The following is a 23,810-nucleotide window of genomic DNA, read 5'->3' as shown; positions in this document are numbered from 1 at the left end:
AGACAAGACAGACAAAACATCGACGGGTGTGCGTGTCAAGACCCGCTCTTCCGAAAAAATAGCCTGAACTCTTTCAGAATGCTCATGCTGATTGAATGGCTCGGCTTTGGTCGCATTCCAACACTTGGGAATCTCAATACAGCCATTATCTCCACAGACAGTAATTACGTTTTTTTTCTCTTTCTGGAGGTCTGGAGGTGTCTATATGAATGTTTTAGATGAGTTACTGAAAGACAAGGTGTTAGTGTATGAAGAAAAACACAGTCATTATCTTGAGGCCAGCGGCCTGCCTGCTAACGCACAATGATCTTTGAGAAAACTTCAGGGACTTCTGCTAAAGCAATGCTGGAAACTGCTCTGCATTCATTGCAATTACGCTCAGCTAATCATTTCCCCAGAGATCCCACCATCTCTTCCTGACATTCTGACTTCCATTTCGACTTAAAATGTTAACAAAAAGTAGTCTGAAGAGGTACTAGCGTGCAAAAACGTCTAAAAAAACCCGTTTCTGAGCAGGACTACATGTAACCCTGAATCATGTTGGCATGTATATGACCATCATGGTAATTGGCTTCAATTTGCTTAAGCAAAACCATCCAAAGGCTTGCTCAAGAATTCCCTCACAACTGAAAATGTTGGCACAATTAAGTGTCGGACAAGTCAGAAACATTCATCGAATAGTTTTACCTCTGGCGGCATGTGACAGCTGTGGCAAGGGTCATTCCAAGCTTTGACCAAACACATCGGCCCACATTAAAACCGCTCGGATGTTGAGAGTTAGACAAACTCGGTTTTCAGGAACCGCGAAGCTTTCCAGGTCTCGAAAATACCAGAGGAGACAGCGAGAGAAACAAAAGGAAGAAAAGTTGTGGCCGTGGGACAAAGGTTGTCCTTAAGCGCCGGTGTATTTGTTGCGTGCTTAAATCAAACCCAATTAACAGAATGAGAAACATATCAAGCTTCCCGCATTCAGCCAGCATGCAGATCGAGTCGCAGAACTTTCTAACCTCTTGCAAGAGCTTTGTCATGCGTGCTGCGCTCTAAATCAGGTACCAATCGAACTGCATTAAAAACATTCATTATAGGTCAAATGAGTGCTGAATCAATGCTTATTGACCTACATAAGACTTTTTCTAACTTTGAAGGTCTAGGTTGAACATGCTTTCTCATTAGAGGAAGGGAGATGAATCAGGAGGTCGCCGGCAAAGTTGGGCTCAGGTTCAGACAATCCAAGAAATCAAAACTTGAATTCAAGAAACAAATCCAATGCCTTGATCTTAGCTGTACTGAACCCCAACCCAAGAAAACAATGCAATGTGAGTTAGTAAGAGTTTCACAACGCGCACTTTGGAAAAGAGGAAGCCAATAGGAATCAAGCTAGAGAAATGGAGATATTTACCATTGGGTAACAGCTGTGGCTGCAGGGGCTGCGGTTGGACACTCCTTTCTTCTGCACACACACACACACACACATTACAGAAACACGGCTTTAGTCTTCCAAAATTGACTCAACAAACTGGCCAATCTTATCCAAAAAGGCTTAACTGAGCTCTAACTCTAACTTGATTTGCTGGTTGTTTGTTGGCATGTTGGCTGGAGCTCAAAACCCCTCTAAAACCATCAATCCAGACCAGTCTGGGCGATGGAAACCAGTCTGGCTTTACAGCAAGCAGCAAACCACCTTCAGCTAGTTTAAACTTCGTTTTTACAGCAGTAACATAAAATAAGACTGACAACGATAAAACCACTTTGATACACTTTCATACAAGGATTAGGATTTTCAGGCACGGACGACACAACCGTCCCACGCATGAGAGTGATTTAACACAGCAGACGGCAGAAGGCGCACACGGGTTAGTGTAAGTCTAAATACAGCCAGACGCTTGGTGGTAAACATTGAAAACATTGAAACCGAGCAGGAAGGTGTGAAGTGACATCATGCAGAGATTATTTATCAATCTGGAAGTGACACAGACACATTAACAGAATCAATGTTAAATCTAAAAAGGGCATATTATTTATGGTTTGTATATTTATTTTATTTTAAATCATGCATGAACAAATCTCATTACTACTAACTAACATCGGTAACGATGATTTATCATCAATTTGATTTACGAAGAACTATCAAAGGAAATGTGAGTTTGAGATCAATTTATTTATGTATTATGTGATGATAAGGACACAAAGTTACCTGATTTTCTATGTTTCAAACAGATGAGGTGACAGAGGGGCAAAAATCCCAAAATGTAAAAGTTAAAAAAGGTTATAAAGTAAATTTTTTATGAATAAATAAACTGATTTTTATTACAAATAATAATATGTAATCCTAATTTATTTTGCAAATGTAAGAAAAATGATTGAGTTCTTATAATTGCAAATAATTCACAATTATTCAAAGTGATGTCATATTTTAATTATTTACAAATATTTGGTTCCTTCAAGAACCTTTAGCATCTGAAGGTTCTTTGTGGCGAAAAAGGTTCTTTAGATTATAAAAAAGTAAGAAAGAGATTCTTTGTGGAACCAAAAATGGCTGTGAAGAACTTTTGAAGCATCTTTATTTTTAAGAGTGCATAATTTGATATAATTTATCCGGAACCGTACAAAGCAATACTATCACTAATCACTATGGCCTACTCACTTCGAAGACGTTTTTTAATAATTCTGAGGGATTTAGTCTATCTACAATGGAGATAAATAACAGACAGCTTCCTCCAGGTATTACAGACCTCCTCATCTATACACGTGAGCCGAACTCATTCGGTTCCCTGCGGTGGAATGAACTGGCAGCCTCCAGCCGAACAGCAGCATCCTTCACAACTTTCAAAAACCATTTAACCAACAACTGGCTATGTTTTATGTCTAATTTAAAAAAAGTATTTCAGGTTGTTCCTTCTCTCCCTTGCTTCCTTTAGTTTTAATCCTATTAATAACATGGCCTTGTAAACTATAGGTACCGTTCAACGAAATGTGCTCTCCAAATTGTAAGGCACTTCGGATAAAAGCGTCTGCCAAATAAATAAATGTGATGTAATGAAGGTGTGATAGCGTATTCGGTTTATTGTCATCCTCCGAGTCTCCATCTGCTCGCAGCACCCAACGCAGCCCTTTCCAAATCACCTGCTAAACTCGCCAAAGCGAAACTGCCGCAACAGATTGCGAAAGATGAAAGCTGAATAAAGTGCAAAAATAAACAGAGCCGCAGATATGCATCAGTCCCGAAGCAGTGAGTGAAGACGAAGAGAAAGAGAGAAAGGAAGAGCGCAGTTCAAGACACACATAAAAGCCACCCAGTAAGATCAGAGCGATCGATTTTTGCCCAACCAATGTGGCCAAACTGCCATTTCAAGATTAAAGTCCAAGGACTGGCGTGCAGCGCAATGAAGCAAAGGATGTTACAAAAATGACCAGAGATTGTTAAGAAGCTTTTGTAAATTGTGAACACCTGTTCGTGAGGATTCATATCACGAGGGCTGACGAACAAAACGTTCTTAATAAATCCAACGCAACTTCTGGTCGCGTTCCAATTAACCAAAGCATGTGAAAATGTCTCTAACATGTGTGGAAGATTTTACTATACGTCTGATCCCTTGAACTGTTTCTATTCTCATGCTTTGGGTGTTTCTTCAACTAAAGACACTTTTAGCAAAGAACGGCTGTAATTTTGTCAAACTATGCAAAATAATCCATAATGACACAGCTGTCTCCCTGGTAACTGAGTACACTTATTTTTTATAAAACTGGCAAAACGTGACACTATAAAGGGACAAAAATGATATAAAGGATGGAAATAATTTTTATCCCATGCATATTAACATATTTCATTTTACTCATATTTGTGTCTATAACTTAAGTTGAATTTTTTTAACTATAATCTCAAAAGTTAAAAAACATTGAAGACTGAGGGTATAGGAATCGTTCACCGAACTATGACTATTACCCACCTACTTGGCATCCCAGATGCATATGATGTATTTTCTTTAGTTAAACACAAATAAACAATTGTATATTATGCTGTCATGTTATCTTTTTATGGTGGTGATGAAAACACAAATGACAACACACTGATGTGCCGCCACACTGTATTTGGACTTACCATGCACTATATTTTGTCGTGGATATGACAAGCGCTAAATAAGATTTTCCTTGCACAAACTTTCAGTTCGGTCATTTGGATCACTTTAATGATGGATATTTGGGCTTAGTGCAGCTTCGCCACGTTGACTCTCATATATTAAGATAATACGATATGCCGTCAGGTTATATTCTTTAATATAAAATGAACATAAATGTAAGTTTTAAAGAAAATGAATCGTTCGTGTTCAACCGAAAGTCATGTACATTTTACATGAGCAAATGATGAGATAATATTTACATTTGGGCGAGCTACTTTTCCAAAAGTACAAAGTCGAAATCTGCTAGCTTGAATGCAACTTAACCTAGAGACTTAATGTGCCCCTAATTGAAAAAGCCACCAACTAGCGTCATTTCTCACCTTCTCTTATCACACGAGCGGTTTCCATCTCCTCGGGGGATTGTGGGTAAGCCACATCAATTACTCGGCGACTCCAGCCCTCGCTCAACATGGGCTCATTAATAAGTTCAGCTTGTTTTATTGTGGCTTTCTGGCCTATTAGAGCTCGTGAGAGAGAGCGACGCAGCCAGCGGCGTTTCCGACCGCGACCCAGCCTTCGGCCGCGCTCGATCTGGATTCCTGTGGGGGGATGTGCGACCCTGACAGATTCACCGCAAGCCTCTGGCCTCTGTGGCCTGTTCTTTTCCACAGCAGTGGATTCAATGATGTCTTTGGGGCTGTCAGAGCAGCCAGACGTCTCATTTGCGGATCTGCTAGGAGGTTTGAGGGGGGATAGAAAGATAATAACAGGCCATCTCAGCGAGACCTTGACATAATAGCTAAGAAAGTGAGAGCGGAGAGACAGGGGGGCAGAGAGAGAGAGAGAGAGAGCAGGAAATGGGCAGACTAACCACTACTTTGGTCGAGTCGAGCTGCAAAATCCCAGCGAGACACCCTGATCTTTTGGCTGCTGATATTGTGCTGTTAAACTTCACAAGTGTTTGTTTGTATTTGAATGTGGCCGAATGAGGCGGACGGACCAGTTACTGCCGTCTGCGGCTTCCTTTATGACTTTTCCAGCTAATATGGCAGAACAGAAAACAGTCCAACGTTCATTTTCAGAAAAAAATGCATCTGCGTTTACTGGTTTATAATCTGAGCTCAGCCAACAAGTTTAAAATATGAAAAAGTATTAATAATGAAAGTATTTCCCCAAAACCAATCTCCTGCATCATAACTCAACCCAAAACACAAAGTAAAAAAGATAAAGATCTTCCCACGAGCCTTTACTACGGACATTTATCACATAAGCATCAAATGTCTTTAAATTACGTGATCTTTTTCGTGACATCAGATTTCATTCTCACATGCAACATAAACTGCCACAAAGAATTAGATAACACACTTCCAGCTTTTTAGTTAGCAAAGAAAAATAGCGAAATAGAATGCCAAATGATTCAAGTCATACATGTATGTATACATAGATGCCTCATTGTGTGAGGGGTCGCTATACCCAAGTTCCATTGTATTGGAAGGGTCAATACACATGAATGTAAACATGTGAACAAAACACACATGTATGAATATCAAATGTCATGTGCTGTTGCGCAGACCCAAACATTACCAATTCTAAACAAGACGAAGGTGTTGGCTGAGTTCAAAAACCTGTTATATTGAGTTCATACATATTAAAACACAGACCAACACATTCGCTTATTTCTTCAGGAATTTAAATCACAGCGGTTTAAACAACCATCTTGGAAAACTTTACTGTGAGAGGCACGCTCAACTAAATGTGGCATCTATGTACACGCATCTATGCTGTTAAGAAGTGAAAAGTGAAATGTGTTAGCGAATTAAACAGTCAAGGAGAAATAAAATAAACTGCAAAGAGCAACAGTAAGATGGCCAAAGCACAAAGCCACACAACTCTTCACATGCAATCATTTCTGTCGGATATTTCAGCTTTATACCTTAGGTGCAAGCGACCAGACAAATGGAAACTCCAGGTTACGCTTAAGCTACATACATATGTTAAAGACAATGTGCTCACCGTAAAATACTTTAAAAACCAGCAATCTATATTCAATGTAAGTGCTGAATGCTTTTTCATCAAACTTATTTGCTCTATTAACTTGTGTATGATATATCCGGCGTGAGGGATGAGGGAAGTCAGCTTCAAAGCAAAACTGATCCTATTGAACCTATTTTAGGGCGCATTTTTTCAAGAAAAAACGATTATGTTTCATTAAAATGTAGTATAGCATTCAAACTCACCTACACAGGTCTTCCCATCAGTGTGTAGAGCAAATTTCATGTGACACGAACATCTGGGGCCGTGGTCCATCTCCTCGCAGATGTGCTGACATCCTCCGTTACCATAGTTACAAGTCACTAGACAAAAAGATGAGCTAGTATTAGTTTCTCATAGTCAATGTGTCATTCTGTCTTTTAGCCTGTCAATGGAAACAGACTAAAGACACAGAAGATATTAAACAGACTGGCACTTTCCTCTCTCTCTTTTTCTTTTTATTCTCTGTTGACCCGTATTCGTATAAAAGACTCACATTTACAGTCCCTGTTGTTTTTGGTGAGCTGGAATCCCGGCCGGCACTCGCAGGCGATGGTTCCTTTGGGTGTTTCTCGGCAGATGTGAGCACAGTGGTTTTTGTCCATGCAGGTGGGCACATCCGTTCCATTGAAGCGTACTGCAGACCACGAAGAATGTACAGAGAAAGAGGATTTGATGTCTTTATCTACATATATTTAAGACATTAACATTCTCCAGATTTTTGACAGCGTGTGCCATTTCTCCATCTCGTGACCAATAATTAACATCCCAGCCAAAAAACAGCATAGTTGCGTTTCTAACTAGTTTTTACATTATTCACGCATATATCGTCTTGCATTAGAGTTTATAACACGGATTAACAGACATCATGTACAGCATTCATAGTTAAACTCATTGGAAAAGCCCAAGATTAACTATTTTGAAAAAAGAAATCTCAATTATTTCTCCTAGACATCAATAAGATAAACGGAGCGCAAATGGACACTTTTACTTAAGTCTGCATCTCGGAAAAAGAAGAGATGTCAACACAAATCTCTTCAAAAATCTATAAAATACTTTTATTCTGCCTTTCAACACTTTTTTTGCTTGGTTAAGTTCAGAACCTCTGTTTGAGCGATAAGCTTTACTTTTCTTTGACTGACCCGAGATCAGAATCATGTCCACCAGTGTTTGAACAGTAAGAGGAGAACAAAAACCCCCACTGACTTCAGACCCCAGGACGCATCTGTGTCAACAGACCCTCCACACCACGAAAAAGCCACAGAGAGAACCACAGGGAGCTGAACACAGTCAGAATCTCTATATCTGCCATTATATAACACAAAAGCTTATATCACACCACCAATCCAACAGTCACAACTAGAAAAATATATAGTGCTCTTTCCTAGCACAGGAGACTTTAAGTGTTCCCATGTTTTGTTTCAGGATAAACTTTGTCTCAGATGTTTGTCTTCGTTCTTAGAGGAAATGAAAATGATGAACCAAGATGAGACAATTGCTTACATACATTAAGACTGTGAAAATAATCTGGAGAGCACAGATCAGGTCATTTTAAATTCCATTACACACAAATGGAACGTCAACAAGACCGCATTGAATTGTGGGATACATTTTTGGGACACTGACTACGTTCAGATGGACATCAGTAATCAAATTGTTTGCCTTAATCTGAGTAAAACAATATTATGGTTAAGCACTTTACATGAGAATATACCTTTCATGTTCCCGTTTTACATGTTAAACATAGATCGATTATATGTTATTATACGACATATGTCATTGTACGTCCCCAGGCGACACTATCCAACGTTTCCTCCAGAACGCCATTCCTGCTCTTACGGCTATCAATTTCTTTAAGAATTGTTAACATTACCCTAAGATGTGCGACTAAAATAGGAATACTCCACACGTCTTAATTCGATTTGTATTTACCACGATTATGACTTTAGACGGATTAAGGTCACGAAAAGCTCTGTTTACGTGGTACATTATTCAACAGAGTATTGTCTTCATGGCGTTAATAATTTTATCAGAAGGCTCCAGATCAAAACAAACTTGAATAAAAACATACGCCGGCATGAGGTCATGTGACAACCACAAGAAATGATGCTTACTGTATTAATACAAGTGTAAAATTCAATAGAAACAAATTCCTTCCCAAGCAAAACCATCAAAACGCTGTGATTAAAATGCAGAGGTCAAGAAACAACTCATTCAAACTGCTCGAAGACAACACACACATTCACACACATTCACACACACACACCCCGAGGGCGGTTTTTAAGCAGACCCTCCGAGCACACTTTACAGGAAACCTTTCCCCTCCGTATAGAAAAACCGCTGACAAATGTGAACCGAGGGGCAACAGAGCTGAACGTTTTGGTTTCAATTAGCAATTCACAACCGTTCACATCTGCCTGCATGACTTTGATTCATAAGAACCTTTTGTTGTCAGTTTCTGCTGCCAAAAAACAACATTGTACCATTTTTACTCTCTCAGGAACTGACGTCTGAGCAACCTTTCAATCTCTCCAATTCTCTCTCGCGTTCCCTCCGTCTCTTGCACAGCCGTGAACGATAATGTTTCACAAAGTGCCTGGAAGACACAGAAGTGTGCTTTTGACAAACTTTCAAAGCTCTGAGAAGCAGCCGGGGTTTGCGCCATTTCTCTAAAGAAGCTCTTGTTGTAAGATCCAGACAGATCCATGAATCTATTGATCCTGTGAGGTTTGTATTGTATTGAGACCGTCAGAATCGTTTTTAATTCAAGATTAACAAAAGGCATGAAAAGATCAAGTATGTAGTATGTAGGGCTCGAAAATGAGATGCATGTCATGCAAGTTCATAAAACTTCCAGAGAGGGTCTCGTTTCACTAACAGAGGGTCTCGGACTGCATCTCAGTTCTGCAGATCAATTCATCACGGTGGGATTAAAATCCGGCAAAAGAGCAGGAAATTGTTCAAATGAGCCTTTTTCCCACCTCAAGGTGTAGCCCAACCCTGACGTCACCTCCTAACTCCCTGACCGTTCCCTGCTGGTCGTATCATTACTAGAGCAAGTTTAATCACTTCTGAAAATCTGCTCTCTAATACTCAGAAATAGGAAGAATTTTACACCAGAGTTGGGATCTGAAAAGAATTAAAAGTGGACGATTAGAGTCTGTGCCACTACAACACAAGCATATATGTGGAAGGCAACAGAATATAGCGAGGTGGTTTACTGAGCGATGGCCAGGGATGGAAAGTGAAAGAGAGGATTTAACATCGGTGACTTTGTTCGCTAGTAAACTGAAAGCATTCTCTAACAAACACACTCGAGAAGCTCGACACCACCTGATAACTCTACAAGAGCTAAATTAAATTCATGTCAGAATTACTGTTATTATTAGTTTCCAACTATTAAAAAACATGTATTTATTCATAATTACAGAATGTTATGTAAACGTCTCCCACTTAACCACTGGCATGTTATTTAAAAATGCTTTCTCTATATATTGGGATGCACCGAAATGAAAAGTCTATCGCTATACGTGTCGGTGTTTATTTGACAGAATAGATGTTACATGTTTAACACTCTCTGTTACTCTTACAGTTCAAATCGTAACAAAACTACAACAGTTGCAAAAAAATGTTTTTCTTATACGAACTTGCAGTTTTTCTGAAGGTGAACTTTATGCTGAAACACAGACAAAATACCAACGTAATATCAAAGCGATTGTGTAGGAATTTTCTGATGTGCATGCCAACCGAAAACAGCACAGACACGGAGGACGCCATCTAATCTTCAGGAAGCTTTAGGCTTCAGCACCTCTCTGGAAGAGTTGGCACACTTAAACGCTCCTCTAACAAGTCGTTGGGTGATGTGTAAACAATTCTTCTCAAAACATCTGAACCGTGGAGAACGTTCATTTACGTACGTGGCTTTCCCATAAGTCCAAAGACAAACCTGGAAATCTGTCTTTTGTGCGAGTTGTGTAACACAAACTTCTTCGCAAACAAACATAACAGACCATATCGAACTTTAGTACGCTCAACGGCACAGAAACCTAATATGCCAATTGAACTATTACGAACTGGAGTGCAAAGAAAAGTACAAGTAAATATAACGGATCAACATATCAAATGAGATTTCAAACAAATACTGTCCTCCGTACAAGTGAAGGTTATGTCATACATGGTTGCCGTGGCAATCTGCTGCAGCCTCCGTTCACTTCACATTTCCAGATGGAGGAATTAATGTGACCTGTAAGCAATTAAATCCAACACCTATTCAGTTCCCAAAGCGTATAAACTGGAATTTATGGGGTGTCTACTCTAAAAAAGTCTACACCCCGAAACCCAGTTATTAACCTCGCTTACTGCAGACTGAATTATACTGTAAACTAATAACATACCACACGGCATGTTAACTTCCTAAAGCATAAAATTTGAAACACTTGAAAACACGTTAAATGACAATGGCCAAAGAAAAGGTGAATGTAGCTAGAAAGATCAGAATATGCACACAACCCGCAATAGTAAAAAGTCTAGCACATTACTGCAATTATTCAATTCTAAAGGACTCTTAAAATTTAACAAGTTGGTATAAATGCCACAGGGAAGAACTTGGTCTGGAAGTATACAACCGGAACGTTCTGCAGATTGACACGACTGCAAAGACGCTGTGGAGTACATTTAATTCAATTTAATACAATTAATATATCCGAAAACAAAATGTATCCAAATTTAATCTAAATTAAATATAAAATAAATTGTTTTATTATAACCAAACATAGACAGGAAGTTAACTTCGGGCCAGGTACTGCCGGTTATATGGGAATGATATAAAAAATATAAAATTCCCAAAAATGTAATTGTGGCAAGACTTAACCTTTTTTGGTAAAAGGCTAAAAATTCAGAATATCAGATTTTCACTAGTCTGTTATCGTGGCCAAAAATTTCACAATGACAAGATTCTTACTATAACTTTTTTGATCAAAATAAATAAATGACGCTATTAATCTTTCAATTAGTTTATTTAGCTGTTTGGTCAATGAATCGCACTCAAAATACAATGAGGTGAACAGGTGCTGAATAGCTTACGATCATACGATATGTGTGAATTAACATGATCACTCATCACAATTAATATCAGACTGTTGTTGAACATGTGGCTAAGCTATAGTGTTGATAAAATACATAAAGACAAGCAGGACAGCTTGAGGGATTCTCTGTTTCTATATTGGTTTGGTAGCATGGGTTTCAACACAGCTCAAAACTCATAAATATGACACCGATGAGACACCGGCCGCTAGCAAAAGCGCAGACAGCGTAATCTATTGAGACAGGAACACCTTAACCACCTTAAATGATATGTGTTCAACAAATACACCCGTAGATCTGATTCTACACAGCCAAAGAGCATCCGCACGCCGCTCTGATCAATGAAAGTTACAGAACCGTATTCTGTCGTCTCTGTCAAAAACTATTTAGTCTTGGCAGAGCTGTATCTTCTCTTCTTTCTAGCCCAAAGCGACGGGCTTCCAGAGTTTGATTTGGCTACGAATCTGCGACAATGACCGTAAATGCGGGTCGCTATTTGACAGTCGGGGATCAAGACAGTTCTGAAAAAAAACGTTAAACTACAGGCATGCTGCAGAGAGTTTTGAAGATGAAAGTTTATGTCATGAGGAGTTTGTTGCCTGGACTTTAACTCCTCCGACGAAGTTTAGCACGAACTCCTTGAGATTCTATAATTACATATGACAAGCACCTTTGATGACTAGCAATTATGCGTTTATTTATGTACAGCATGCGTTCCAAAAACAATCCTCGGGTGGTTTCTTTAATGATGTGAATGCTAGTCTGCGTCGCTGGAATACTTTCGATTGGAACGGCCAGATTAGACCTGCTCTCTTCTGAACTCTCTTTGGGGTTTTTCCTCAAATTAAATGTGAAGACGTGAGAGTCCAACTGCCAAAAAAGGTTTTGCACACTGAAAAAACGACCACATTGGACACGATCAGATAAATGTTAGGATATGACAAACTGCGGATCTGTGTATCTGCATTTGTGTGTGTGTATAATGTGTGATACAGTGCGTTTTGTGCATGCGTGAGCCAACACTCCAGACTTCTATTTAAAGAAAAGGGCGGCCGTTTTTTATTACTAAGTGAATATGCAGAGCGTGGCACTGACCACAACACAAAACACATGTGCTGAGATGAATCCGCTGTGTGTACTTCACAGGTGTGACACAAAAGCATCTTTGATTCAATCATCTTTCATCAGAACTCTTCATCATCATGCTCTGATCTCTCTGGACACATGGAGACTAGAGGTCAAGTTTAACATAAAGTGTCTTTGCAAATGGTAAGACTTGTATTACAAATCTATCATTATAAGCAATTATTGCCATAATCTTTAAATCATTCCAAGCAACCATCACAAAATGATGGTGTTAACTTTAAAGGCTTCAACAGTGTCCTACGAAAATCTCTGAACAGCGATTTGGCTTTTAGTTATCGTTATTTAGCAACTTTCTAAAACACTCCGTTCCAGCTATAGAAAGCACAACACTTCAATTACCTTGAGAAAACATTCAAGACGCAGTGGAAATGAGCTTGAGTGATTATCAAGTACTTTCCGCTGGATTTTCTCATCTCAGACATCACCACACAGCCCGAGGCTCTACTTCCTCTCATCTTATTCTCTGCATCAATACGACGCACATTAGCTGTCATTGAAGAACGTGTTTGCGAAAGTACTTTTCGTCTTACAACCACAATACAGACACAACCGCAGGTATTGCTATGACAACAATGAGTCTGAAACGTCTACCAGATGCCTTCAATGAACAGCTAGCTGCTCGGTGGGCCGGACTCACGTCACGTCGGATCCGCAGTCACGCACACAGGGACGAATTCATATGGAAGAATAAGAGAAATGTGTACGTCTGCGTTTCATCTGTAAGGCAGGACACATGGATCAATCGTATGACGAGAGAGAGAAAGACACAAATGGACATATGGTAAAGTTTAAATTAGTAACAACATTTTCCGGCTCGGTTTTTAAAGTGTAACAACGTGAAAACAAGGGTTTAACATGATCTAAGTACAATAAGGTCATTTTTTACATTTTCAAAGTAAGAAGTTTAAATATCTTTCATACCATAACAATGCAAGAAACCTAAGCAAATAATTTTGGTCGCCCTCCTTCTACAAATACACCGTTAACGTTTTTGCTGCAGTTTTGCAGCTAGTTTCCAGTAACTCACTGTAGGTTTATGTTTATCGAATTTATTGGCAACAGTTTGTTTTGCCAGAATGCTTTGCATGAGTTTTCTTCTGTAAGGATAAAGACATTTATCTTTGAATAAACTGTTGCCGGTAAATTACATAAATGTAAATCTACAGTAAATTACTGGCAAACTGCTGCAACCAATACTGTAATTTCTAAACACGCATATAAAAAATAAACAACTGCTATCGTACAATATCAAACTAAAATGCAGGAATAACCTCGTTTTACCTAAACCTCATGAGGTGCAGTGATTAGCCGAGTACTTTTGTTTGACTGTCGGCTTCACATCCTATTCATCAATCCCTCAACACCCCGAGATGCTGAATGATGTCACTTTCTCTGTCGCGAATCCAATATCATTTCTTCCTGGCCTGCAATTATCTGAAGCATATTGCGCAGTAACAATAAGCTTAATAGCAAGCAGATGAGCGTTTGTTCTGATGCGCGCCTCTCGTTCGGTGACAACAGCAGCCTTTAGAAAGCGCTTGTGGATTTATGTCGATTTTACCGCTTTGCCCAAGAAGTTTTAATCTGGGAGCCATAAAACGTGAAATATGGGGGATTGACAACATTATTTATCAACCCTGTTACAAAGGCAAAAGAACGAAGTCCAGAAAACACAGTAAAAGACTTGAGAGGAGAAGTAGTCGAAACGTACGATCCAGCACTTCTCTAATAGCACCCTTATGAAACACAAACATTGACCGACAGGCCAAATTCATCTCTGAAGGTTTGGCTTTGAAGAGAAAAGAGGTTTTTCACTAGCATTGTTAAACCACATAAATATTTGCTGACTATTTTCTGAATCCCACGTATTACATACTACTTACAACGTTGTTGTTTGTTGAAGAGCATGTCTGCGTTACTTGCATTTACCTTTTGGCCTCTGGATGCAGGTGTGCTGGTTGTCCGAAAGGAGGAACCCGTCTCTGCACCGACATTCATAACTTCCCATCATGTTCACACAGATCTGCTGACAGCCGCCATTCCCCTCCGAGCACTCGTCCACATCTGCAGAACAACAGAGACACAAACACTGAGAACTACGCAAACCCCCAGAGCAATGTCATGTACATTTCATGTAAAAGCAAAACGTTTGGGGGCATTAACCTCAGAAGACACTGTGACCCTGCTGCGAAGATGCAGATGAGAACGTTTCTTTGATAATCTCACGTTCTGTTAAGAAAGAATATTGTCCCACAGATTTCCAACGCAGACACGCACATATTTTACATTTCACAGTAAAGATCCTCAAGCCAGAAAGAATAAACAGAAACAATCGTCCGCACGCTGCCTGTTTAAACGTGTATGTGTGTTTTGGCTTACAAGCACTTAACCTATATGTGTCTGTTTGTGTTGATATCATTGGCACCTGTTTTTGTGTGTGTGTGTGCATGTCAGATCTTTTGTGAATTAATGTGGCTTCACACAACATTACCGCAACCGTTGAAGGTTCAAGTTCAGCTTATAATGATACAGTTCAAGCTTCTTTTTTTTGTCGAAATTACAGATGGCCATTTCACCCAAACACATTCATCTCAAATCAAAATTATTATTTTAGCCCAAGCGTTTCACCTGTTTTTCATTTATTCATTGCTTTTAAACCGTAGTAACAATTATAAAAATATACATGACCGGACCCAGAGGGGAAGTTTCTGAATTCGTACACGGTGATTAATGAACACATACCGTATATACAGTTGACACTTCAACCCCTCCAACCAAATCTGCCCCTTTGATTGGACCGATTATGGTGTTTCAGCCACTATGGTTACCTACCGTTGTAACTGTTGAAAGAGGGATACAGGATACAGGTGTTCACGAAGCACATTCAGCGACGTCAAGGTCATGGGTTCGAACCTCGGGGAACACACATACACACTGGAAATAGCGTTGGATAGAAGCAACTGCCAAATGCACGAATGTCATGTAATGTGAGGCATATCCAAAGATAAATGAAATGTTATTAACTACATCTAAAAAATAAAATCGCACTGCATAAAGGTGGAGAATTGTTTCATCCAGGACACCCTGAAAACTGTTCTGTGTGTCTAATATACTAGATGTTTCTCTTTGTTTCTTAGTCTAAAGGGCCTTTTACATTATAACGATAACAATAACTGCAGCTATAACTATATATACGTCCCCACCAGTGGACGATAACAATAACTGCAGCTATAACTATATATACGTCCCCACCAGTGGACGATAACAATAACGTTGTGTTTATTTTAAGCCTGCGCGCTGCAGTTTCTCCAGTCACTAAAATGAATGTGGATGACCTGTTGCCGATGCTTTCGTTTTCAAAATAGATGGGCAAAGGCTGGATGCTCTCTCTGAACGCTGAGGGTCCGCTCGTGTCCTTGAAAATCATATATTTTGCCAGTTTGCTAAGTCATAAGCGTTACATATATTCTTTATAATATTATTATGACCACTACAGTCTTTAATTCTGATATAAAACCCCGCGTTGCGATCACCAATAGTCAAACTGTGATCCCAACGATAGCGTTCATAGAACGAATAGCTGGGTTCACACCATAACTATAATGATATAGATACATTGATATCTTTATCGTTAAGTTATGGTGTGAACCCCGCTATTCTCCGGAATTAAGAAAACAATTTTTTATAGTTATCGTTATAATGTGAACAGCCCTTAAGACTGCAATCTGATCTCACTCTCAGATATGTCACATCAGTGTCCGTCTGTATACACATGCTTGTGCTTAAGAAACCCTCATGCGAAACTAATTTCTGTCTATTTGTCCAATGAATCGAGTCCTTGGGATAGAGTTTCTAATCTAGGCCATTTCATCCCAGCCGGGAGGAATATAACCTCTCCATTTCCCAGCATGCTCATTTACGAATGCTACTACAAGCTGCCCATCTCCAGTGGTCAAACATATACACACGCACTCCGATTAAAGAAGCCATGTGAAGGCACTGCCCATGGGTACATTTATGCAAAAAAAGATGCCACAACTTCAGCTGCACAAACCATTTAGGACCCATAGGGAGAAATACACATCGCTTGTTAAGGATTTTGCACCGAGATCCTCGCACCCAAAACACCTTGTACCCGCTGCATAAACAACTCAGTGATTTCAGATTTCTCTGGCTCTCGTTTTCTCACACGTCCGTCGCATTTAGTGAATGTCTCTCGGTCAGCGCGCTGCATTAGGGACATGTGTTATGCTCAGGTCGCGGCTGGTGTCCAAAGCAAATATTTGGAAAAGGATTCTGGCTCAACCCAGAGCTCAGCTCATGTTCTTTGCACTTAAACGTTTTTTAGAAATTCTCCTGAGAGGATGCCTCGTTGTTGAGAAATTCTCTCTCTTTTTTCCCGTTTTTCGCTCTTCTGTAAATCCCTTCTTTCTCACTCCGTCCGTCCCACTGTGCCAGGCTGAGAGTTAAAGATGATCGATCACTCAAAGCCAGGAGGGGATTATGAGGTTAAAGGTCATATTGAAGAAACGTTTCGGAGCGCTGACACGGTCTCGCTATGAGATTGATTCAATCGTGCATGTGCTCATTTCTGATTCAAAAAATACTTCCTTTCTCCTTAACTGGTAGAGATTCATGATAACGGGCTTACATTTCGTTATAGGTTTGCGATATTGATGTATTTTTCAGTTGAATTCACAGTTTTAACATTTGTACATTTAATGTTGTTTTAAAGGTTAATGAGTTATCGTGTTAAATAATCGTGATTTCAATAATGGGCAAAATAATCGTGATTATGATTTTTGTCATAACCGAGCAGCCCTACTAAAACTGGGTTTACGTTTTGTATCACAATATTTCATGTAAAACTTTGAAATAAAAAGTAAAAAAGTAAGTAAAAATTTAAATAAGAGATTTATATTCAAAGAATTTACAATTATCAATAACATTTTATGAAATAACAATAACATGTTTGTGTCATTAAACCTTCTGTATATAAGATTAAGAAATTAAGAAAGGAATTACGAAAGCTAAACCCTACAAGAAATCGCAAGGGAGTAAATTCACAAAAACATGTTATACAGTATGTTGACGCAGATCCCATGATTGCCGCTTTAAAAAACACACAATTGCTTTGTATCACAATATATCATTCACCCCCACTAAAAAGATCGCTGCCGTTCTTCCAAAAGCTTATATTTCCAAATTTGTTTTTTATGGAAATAAAAAAAAATGTACTTTATAATTTATTCAACACTGTTGTCAAAGTTGACAAGCACTTTTTATTGTTTAGATGGAGCCAAAGAAAATGGGCGACTAATGATAATATTTTATACAATTCAAGAACATGTAGCAGCAAAATTTAAGACGGAAACTACTCGCTTGAGCGATTATCAAATTCTGCTATAAAAAACAGGCGCTTATGACATTCTAGATACGCTCCTCTGCTCTAAAAATCATGCAAAAAGTTATTTTGTATGCCACTGAAAAGAGCACGTAGCCAACAGAAAAAAGAAATTGACGAAGCGGGTTGTTTATTTCACCCTCAGGCCAACAGTCGGGTTTCACAGAGCGTTCATTTGTGAAGAACAGAACACAGCGTTACAAAAGAGCAAGTGAAGGGTGTATGAAAGATAACATACACGCACAGGACAGCAGATATAGATAATTACAGCCCGCATACATGAGTACAGCTCATCCATACAGCGTCGCAAATGATCCGCGATAAAACATGCGACTGCCGCTAGATGAGACGGAACGAAGTGTTTGTATGTGTGTGAGGAGGTGATTCCTTCATCTGAATCGAGCTAAAAAACTGCAGGCATTTTTATTTTGCATGTTCAGCTAAAGATATACAAAGTACTACATGCAACTGTTCCTGTTTGGGAAACACATCCGAAAGAACCTGTCTGAGCCTTCGGTTACCCAGCATTGCGAGAGAAGACCTCATTATTTGAAAACGTGATCCTAAAAATTGCTTTACGTCTCTGAAAGGTTGAAGTGTCAGGGTTCAATTACACAGTACATCGATGCGCGAACGCTCGCCGGCAACCCACGAACAGAGAAGCAGCGATTCCACATCTTCATTGGTGTGATTGTTCGACTTGAGTAAACATCTGTTTTGAGTTACAGAACCAGGGTCAGTATAGAACTGTAACCCCATGTAAATCACACACACAACACACAGCGGTTTGGGCTTGACAAACCCCTCAGATTGATTTAACTGACCTGGAACACTTGGGCACACGAGCCACCAAATATCCAAAATGTGAGCTCACGGCATCTGAAAATGCAATTAATGCCACAAAAGCGTCTGCTCGGCAGTCAGGAAAGAAATCTTACGGATTTATCTCTCCCTTACTGGTTAACCGCACAACCCGGCTGCGTTCAGCGCAGTTTCATTAGATATCAGGCGTTCATAATTCAGTTTCGGCGCTGATGCTTACATCCAAAAAGCTTTAGTTTGTCCTGAGTGGATGAAGATTTGCGGCGACAAGTTACAAACCAAGGAATGTGTCCTCACACACACACACACACATTTATCCTCACCGTCTGAGGACATACCAAAGACTTTTGTTTCAAAACAAAGCTCATTCACGGTTAACGTACCTCGAACCATTTTCAGACCCGCGTTTTTTGAGACATTGTCTGATTTAGATAACTAGAAGCCTTACCCAGGCAGTTGTGTCCATCGTGGGCCAGACGGAAGCCATCGTAGCATGTGCATCTGTAGTTTCCAGGGATGTTGATGCAATCGTGAACGCAGCCGCCATTATATTCGCTGGCACACTCATCGATATCTGTGGGAGAGATGGAAAAACTGGGTCATTCCTGCACCATTACTGTCACCAAGAACTGCTTTCAGACAGGTTAAGCGGCACTTTCCCTTAAAATAACACGCTGAAATCGCTGTCCGGGGAAAACAATGTATTATTCATAAACAATTTACAAGTTATTGATCTCATTTGTTACGTTTTTGCCGATGAGTAACATCCACTATGCAAACAAGCTCGCTTGAGTCACTTGGGTTAAGTGCTTGGGTCCGAGGTTTAGAAAGAGAGAGAGAGAGAGCTTGAGAATAATGATCATGGAAACTAAATAACTATTTTTACTGCCAGATACTAATACTGTAAGTGGATTTACAGTGGAAAAATAATTCATAATATTGTAGAACTTGATCAAGCATCAAGGAATAATAGAATTAAAACCGCATTTAACCACAATCTGTCATTTGCATCTGCAGAGACGTCAGTAATTTCCTTTTAATTAATTGATTTCGGTCAATATGAGCTTCTGTGTGGAGGTAACAGTGATTATGGCGATTTATGCCGTACGTTTGTATAGAAAGGCCAGCTGAATAAACATCCCAAAGCTAGAGAGAAAAGTGGATGGCTGTGTTACTTTGGGGTGGGGGGGCATCCCCTCTCATTTGACGCCCAATTGAGCACCAATTACCCAGAATACCCTGCACTGCTTTGTAGTCGTCTGGGCTCAGTGAGTCAGTCTGCCGGTACACGCAGTCCTTTATTCCTGAATGGGGTTTTTTCACTTCCACGCAATCTTTTCACTTCTTTTCTGTTTATATTCAGGTTTTGTACAGAGGCAATACCAGCTTTCCTCCATCCAATTTTAGGCAATTTTACACCTGCTGTTGCGTGTGATTTACGGAGCAAGGGCTCGTTCGATGTGAGAGGCGGGCGAAGAGTTCGGCGAGATTCATAGATTTGTCGGTTGGTTTGTGGGTCATTAATGTCACGCTGAGATGACGCTCACCGGGATATAGAGGTCGATCGATTTATCATTTTTGGTGAAAAAATTGTTCCCGATAACGCTCTGCAAAAATCCCCACCGATAGTGCTTGCGTTCGAGCCAGATGCAGCAGGGAAAGCTTTACTGTGATATACAATGAGAAAGTACAGAGTAAAACAGTGACCTCTAGAGGAAATAAAAATAATACTGACAGCATGTTGAGCGTTCGCGTGAATCGCACCGCAAGCAGGTCATCGCGTCTTTGCATTGACTTAACATGTAAATCACTCGCGCTTAACGCTTCATTCGCATTTGGTGTGAACACACTATTAGTTATTATTATCGGCAAAATCGAACATCGGTCAACCTGTGCAATTCATCTCAAATCAATCACAATTGTCAATTTTGCCTTCAACAATTACAAAAATAAAATAATAAAGGTACAACGATTATTGTTCTGCATACCATTTTGCAAGGATCCTCTCTTTTGTTGTGGTATAAATCCACAGCGCACTATTTGCTTTACAGCAGTTCAGCTGTGCAATTTCTTTACATACAGTTTTAAGTTTTATAATTTCTTCTATTTTGTTTCAAAAGTCTGTGAGCAATCGTGTTAAATGATCGTGATCTCATTATTGTCCAAAATAACCGTGATACATCCTTGTCATACCCGGAATAATCGTTACGTTTTGTTTCAAGACAAATAGTCAGGACCATGACAATTTATAATATAGTTTGTGTTCTGCTGGAGAAAGTCATACAGGTTTGAAATGACAAGAGGGTGAATAAATGATTTTTGGGTAAACTATCCCTTTTAGACACCAACGACATTCAACATGGCACTTCTGCTTTCACAAGGATAAGGCTTTTTATTTACTCAGAAATGCTTTTATTTGTTGCTAATAGCTAAGAAGAGTTTTGCAATAGCTTCGAGAGGATTACAGCCCGCTCTACTTAAGTACTCGTGAGTTTGTGTGCGCAGAAATTCAGCACGTGGTGGAGTATATTTTACCAACCATTCTCATATCTCCCCTCCACACATTTCTGCTTCCAAGTCATATCAAAGGCTTTAAGTGCTGATCCCGGTTCAGTCAATAGTGCCGTTTTAACAAAGCGCAAACATTCCTGAACTCTCCGCTTCCCCGCCTGGGCTTAGTGTGTTTGTATCCACAGCGGATCATATTGGTCGAGTCTGTCCAAAAGAAACGTTCACCTCTCCAAACGCAGCCGTGCTTTAAAAACTTCCCGAGGCGAACGACCACAAGAAAACAAGACCAAGTAAATGAAATAATATCAGATACGGCGATATCACAGTGAAAAATCGTTTCATAGTTATGGTCTGGGACGGCCCTACGAAACCGTAGACTGCCAAACTACAAGCTGGTCATAATTCAAAGCAGTTGACTTCAGAGTTACGTTAGTAGATTAACGTCTGTGTTTACGACTACAGACCTTCTCAAGTCCTTATCATACAGTAACATGCGTAAGGTATTTTATGCTCCATTTCACATCCAAAGGATAAAATTGAGTCGTTTTTAGCATCTGAACCTGTGTTTCCTTTCCCTCAGGTAAGAAAAAAATGGCATGTTGAAAACAAACACACAATCATCAGAATGATCTTATTATATTAGGCCCTATATTGCAAAAATCTCCCAGTTCACATAACCAAACATCCTCAAAACAAGATTTAAAACTGATTTAATATATTAAGGATTACAAATCACAGTATCATATCTTTTAAGTACAGATAATTATTTCCGTATATTAAGCTAAAAGTTCTTAAACTTGCATATAATTAATTTTTGTTTTAAACTATAAAGCATTAAAAAGTTCTACATTTAGGAGGATAATATGTGGGCGACAGTAAAATGAGAAACGATAAGGTTGGGATCAATTTCAGAGCAATTTTTTACCACCAAATGAACGATAAAACAGTGATAGCCAATGAAAATCCATTCTTGTCCAATGAGGTTATGCATTTAAAATATGAAACGGCAAAGTGTAAGCTTTTTTGTTATCGTCGGTTGCTGGTGTTCTTCGTGTGAACGGGCCTTTATGCCTGAAGTATGAAAAAGTTGTGGATTCTTCAAAAACCTCAAATTTTGTGTTCAATAAAACAATTGCAACACATGGCTTTTGGAACAAAGTGAGAAATATATATAATATACTGCATATAATGATGAAATACTAAAGTTAATGTAAATACACTTAATGTACACTTAAATGCATTGTGGTTTTAGGATGTTTAGATATTGATATTGTGACAGAGAAAACTCAAATCTAGAACCATGAATCGGTCCAGCACCTTTATCTCCTCTTGCGGGTTTCTTACCTTCACAATGTTTGCCGTCACCCTTGTATCCTGATTTGCAGATGCATTTGTATGACCTCAGGGTGTTTTGACAGATGGCATCAATACTACAGCTGTCCAAGGCCTCCGCGCACTCGTCCACATCTGCTGAAACACCAGAAAAACAAAAAAGACTTAGACGATTGTGCCAGCTAGACGACACGTTCTGAACTCGCTAATAAAACATGGGCAAACAGCAATGCTACATCATTAGTTTCACTATTCTACACAAAACCAAACTTTATTTGTCAGCACAAGCTGCTCAGGTTAGAAGATCACCAGCAAACCATTGTGTCCGTCCAAGTCTTGACACAAAACAAAAGTGTTCCCGTTTAAGATGTCAAGACTTATTTGATGTTTCTGCGACCTCTAAAACTCAAGCTGGTGATACGGTTTGATGGTTCATCTGAACAATGACAACAAAACTATGTTCTGTTCCCATCGAAGGTCAATGACATGGTCATGGTTGACCAAACAAAAGCCATATTTATTTATTCATGGACTGCAATAACATGACATGTTTATACAAGACTTTTAAAGAAAGTGTAAGGGCTCCTTTCCCAAAACTTCATGCCACAATTTTAGGGTGCTGTGAATAATTCCCAAGACGTTGCTATGCAGTTGGATGTGCTGTCTGGCTGCTGCTCTTTACCGCAAGTCAGTTGGTGCCTTTACCAACTGCACCGGTATCACAATGTCTTTACAAGCTATCCACAAAGTTTATTAGCTGGGGTTAGGAGTTCATTCAAATTCCTAACCTCAAGTATGAGCAAGCGTACATCAGTTGTGTTTGCTTAAGCAAGCATCACTAAACCTTAATAAAGAAATGATGCAGTTTCTACATTTTTGGGCAAGTGTGCACTGACCAAGGGGATTTTGTGTGCAAAACAACTGTTAGGGCAATGGTTTCCAAAAATGACTTCACGTGGTTCCAACAATAAAATCTGTCTTTCTCCTTCTGTATTCAATCACAGTAGAGTTATGTCTGGTTGCTGCTGTCTTCTTTGGATGCGGTCTAAAAAACAGATGCACATCCAACCAGGAGACGGCTTATTAGGGGTTAAAAGGTCCAGCGATCTGGAGAGACAGGTTCTACAAATCCAATGTAAAAGGATATTTGCTCACCCTAAACCTGTGTGACTTTCTTCTGCACAACACAAATTGGTAATCAAACAACATTGGACCCCATTGACTTCCATTGTATGAACACAAAACCACTAAGATATTTCTCAACATATGTTTTTTTTTGTGATGACAAATGATGACAACATTTTGTTTTCTGGGTGAACTATCACTTTAAGAAAGTGTCAAACAGTATAATAGCCAGTCGGCCA

At 39.4% G+C, this 23,810-nt stretch overlaps 1 protein-coding gene across 2 annotated transcripts in view; it reads right to left on the bottom strand.

Annotated features, from left to right (window-relative positions):
• The window catches only part of scube3 (signal peptide, CUB domain, EGF-like 3), a 62,888-nt gene that overhangs the window by 21,340 nt on the left and 17,738 nt on the right, over positions 1 to 23,810 (bottom strand). The window contains exons 2-7 of one of the 2 annotated variants that reach the window (XM_079477796.1): positions 22,459 to 22,581; positions 19,052 to 19,177; positions 14,307 to 14,441; positions 6,646 to 6,786; positions 6,356 to 6,472; positions 1,400 to 1,450 (exon numbers count right to left, since the gene is read on the bottom strand). In XM_079477796.1, the coding sequence (XP_079333922.1) occupies positions 1,400 to 1,450; positions 6,356 to 6,472; positions 6,646 to 6,786; positions 14,307 to 14,441; positions 19,052 to 19,177; positions 22,459 to 22,581 (693 nt within the window). The remainder of the gene's footprint in view (positions 1 to 1,399; positions 1,451 to 6,355; positions 6,473 to 6,645; positions 6,787 to 14,306; positions 14,442 to 19,051; positions 19,178 to 22,458; positions 22,582 to 23,810) is intronic. The other variant, XM_079477797.1, reaches the window with a different exon arrangement.

The sequence above is a fragment of the Barbatula barbatula genome (genome assembly GCF_947034865.1).
Source record: "Barbatula barbatula genome assembly, chromosome: 17".
NCBI classification, from domain to species: domain Eukaryota; kingdom Metazoa; phylum Chordata; class Actinopteri; order Cypriniformes; family Nemacheilidae; genus Barbatula; species Barbatula barbatula.
This window is presented reverse-complemented; position numbering and strand designations above follow the sequence as displayed.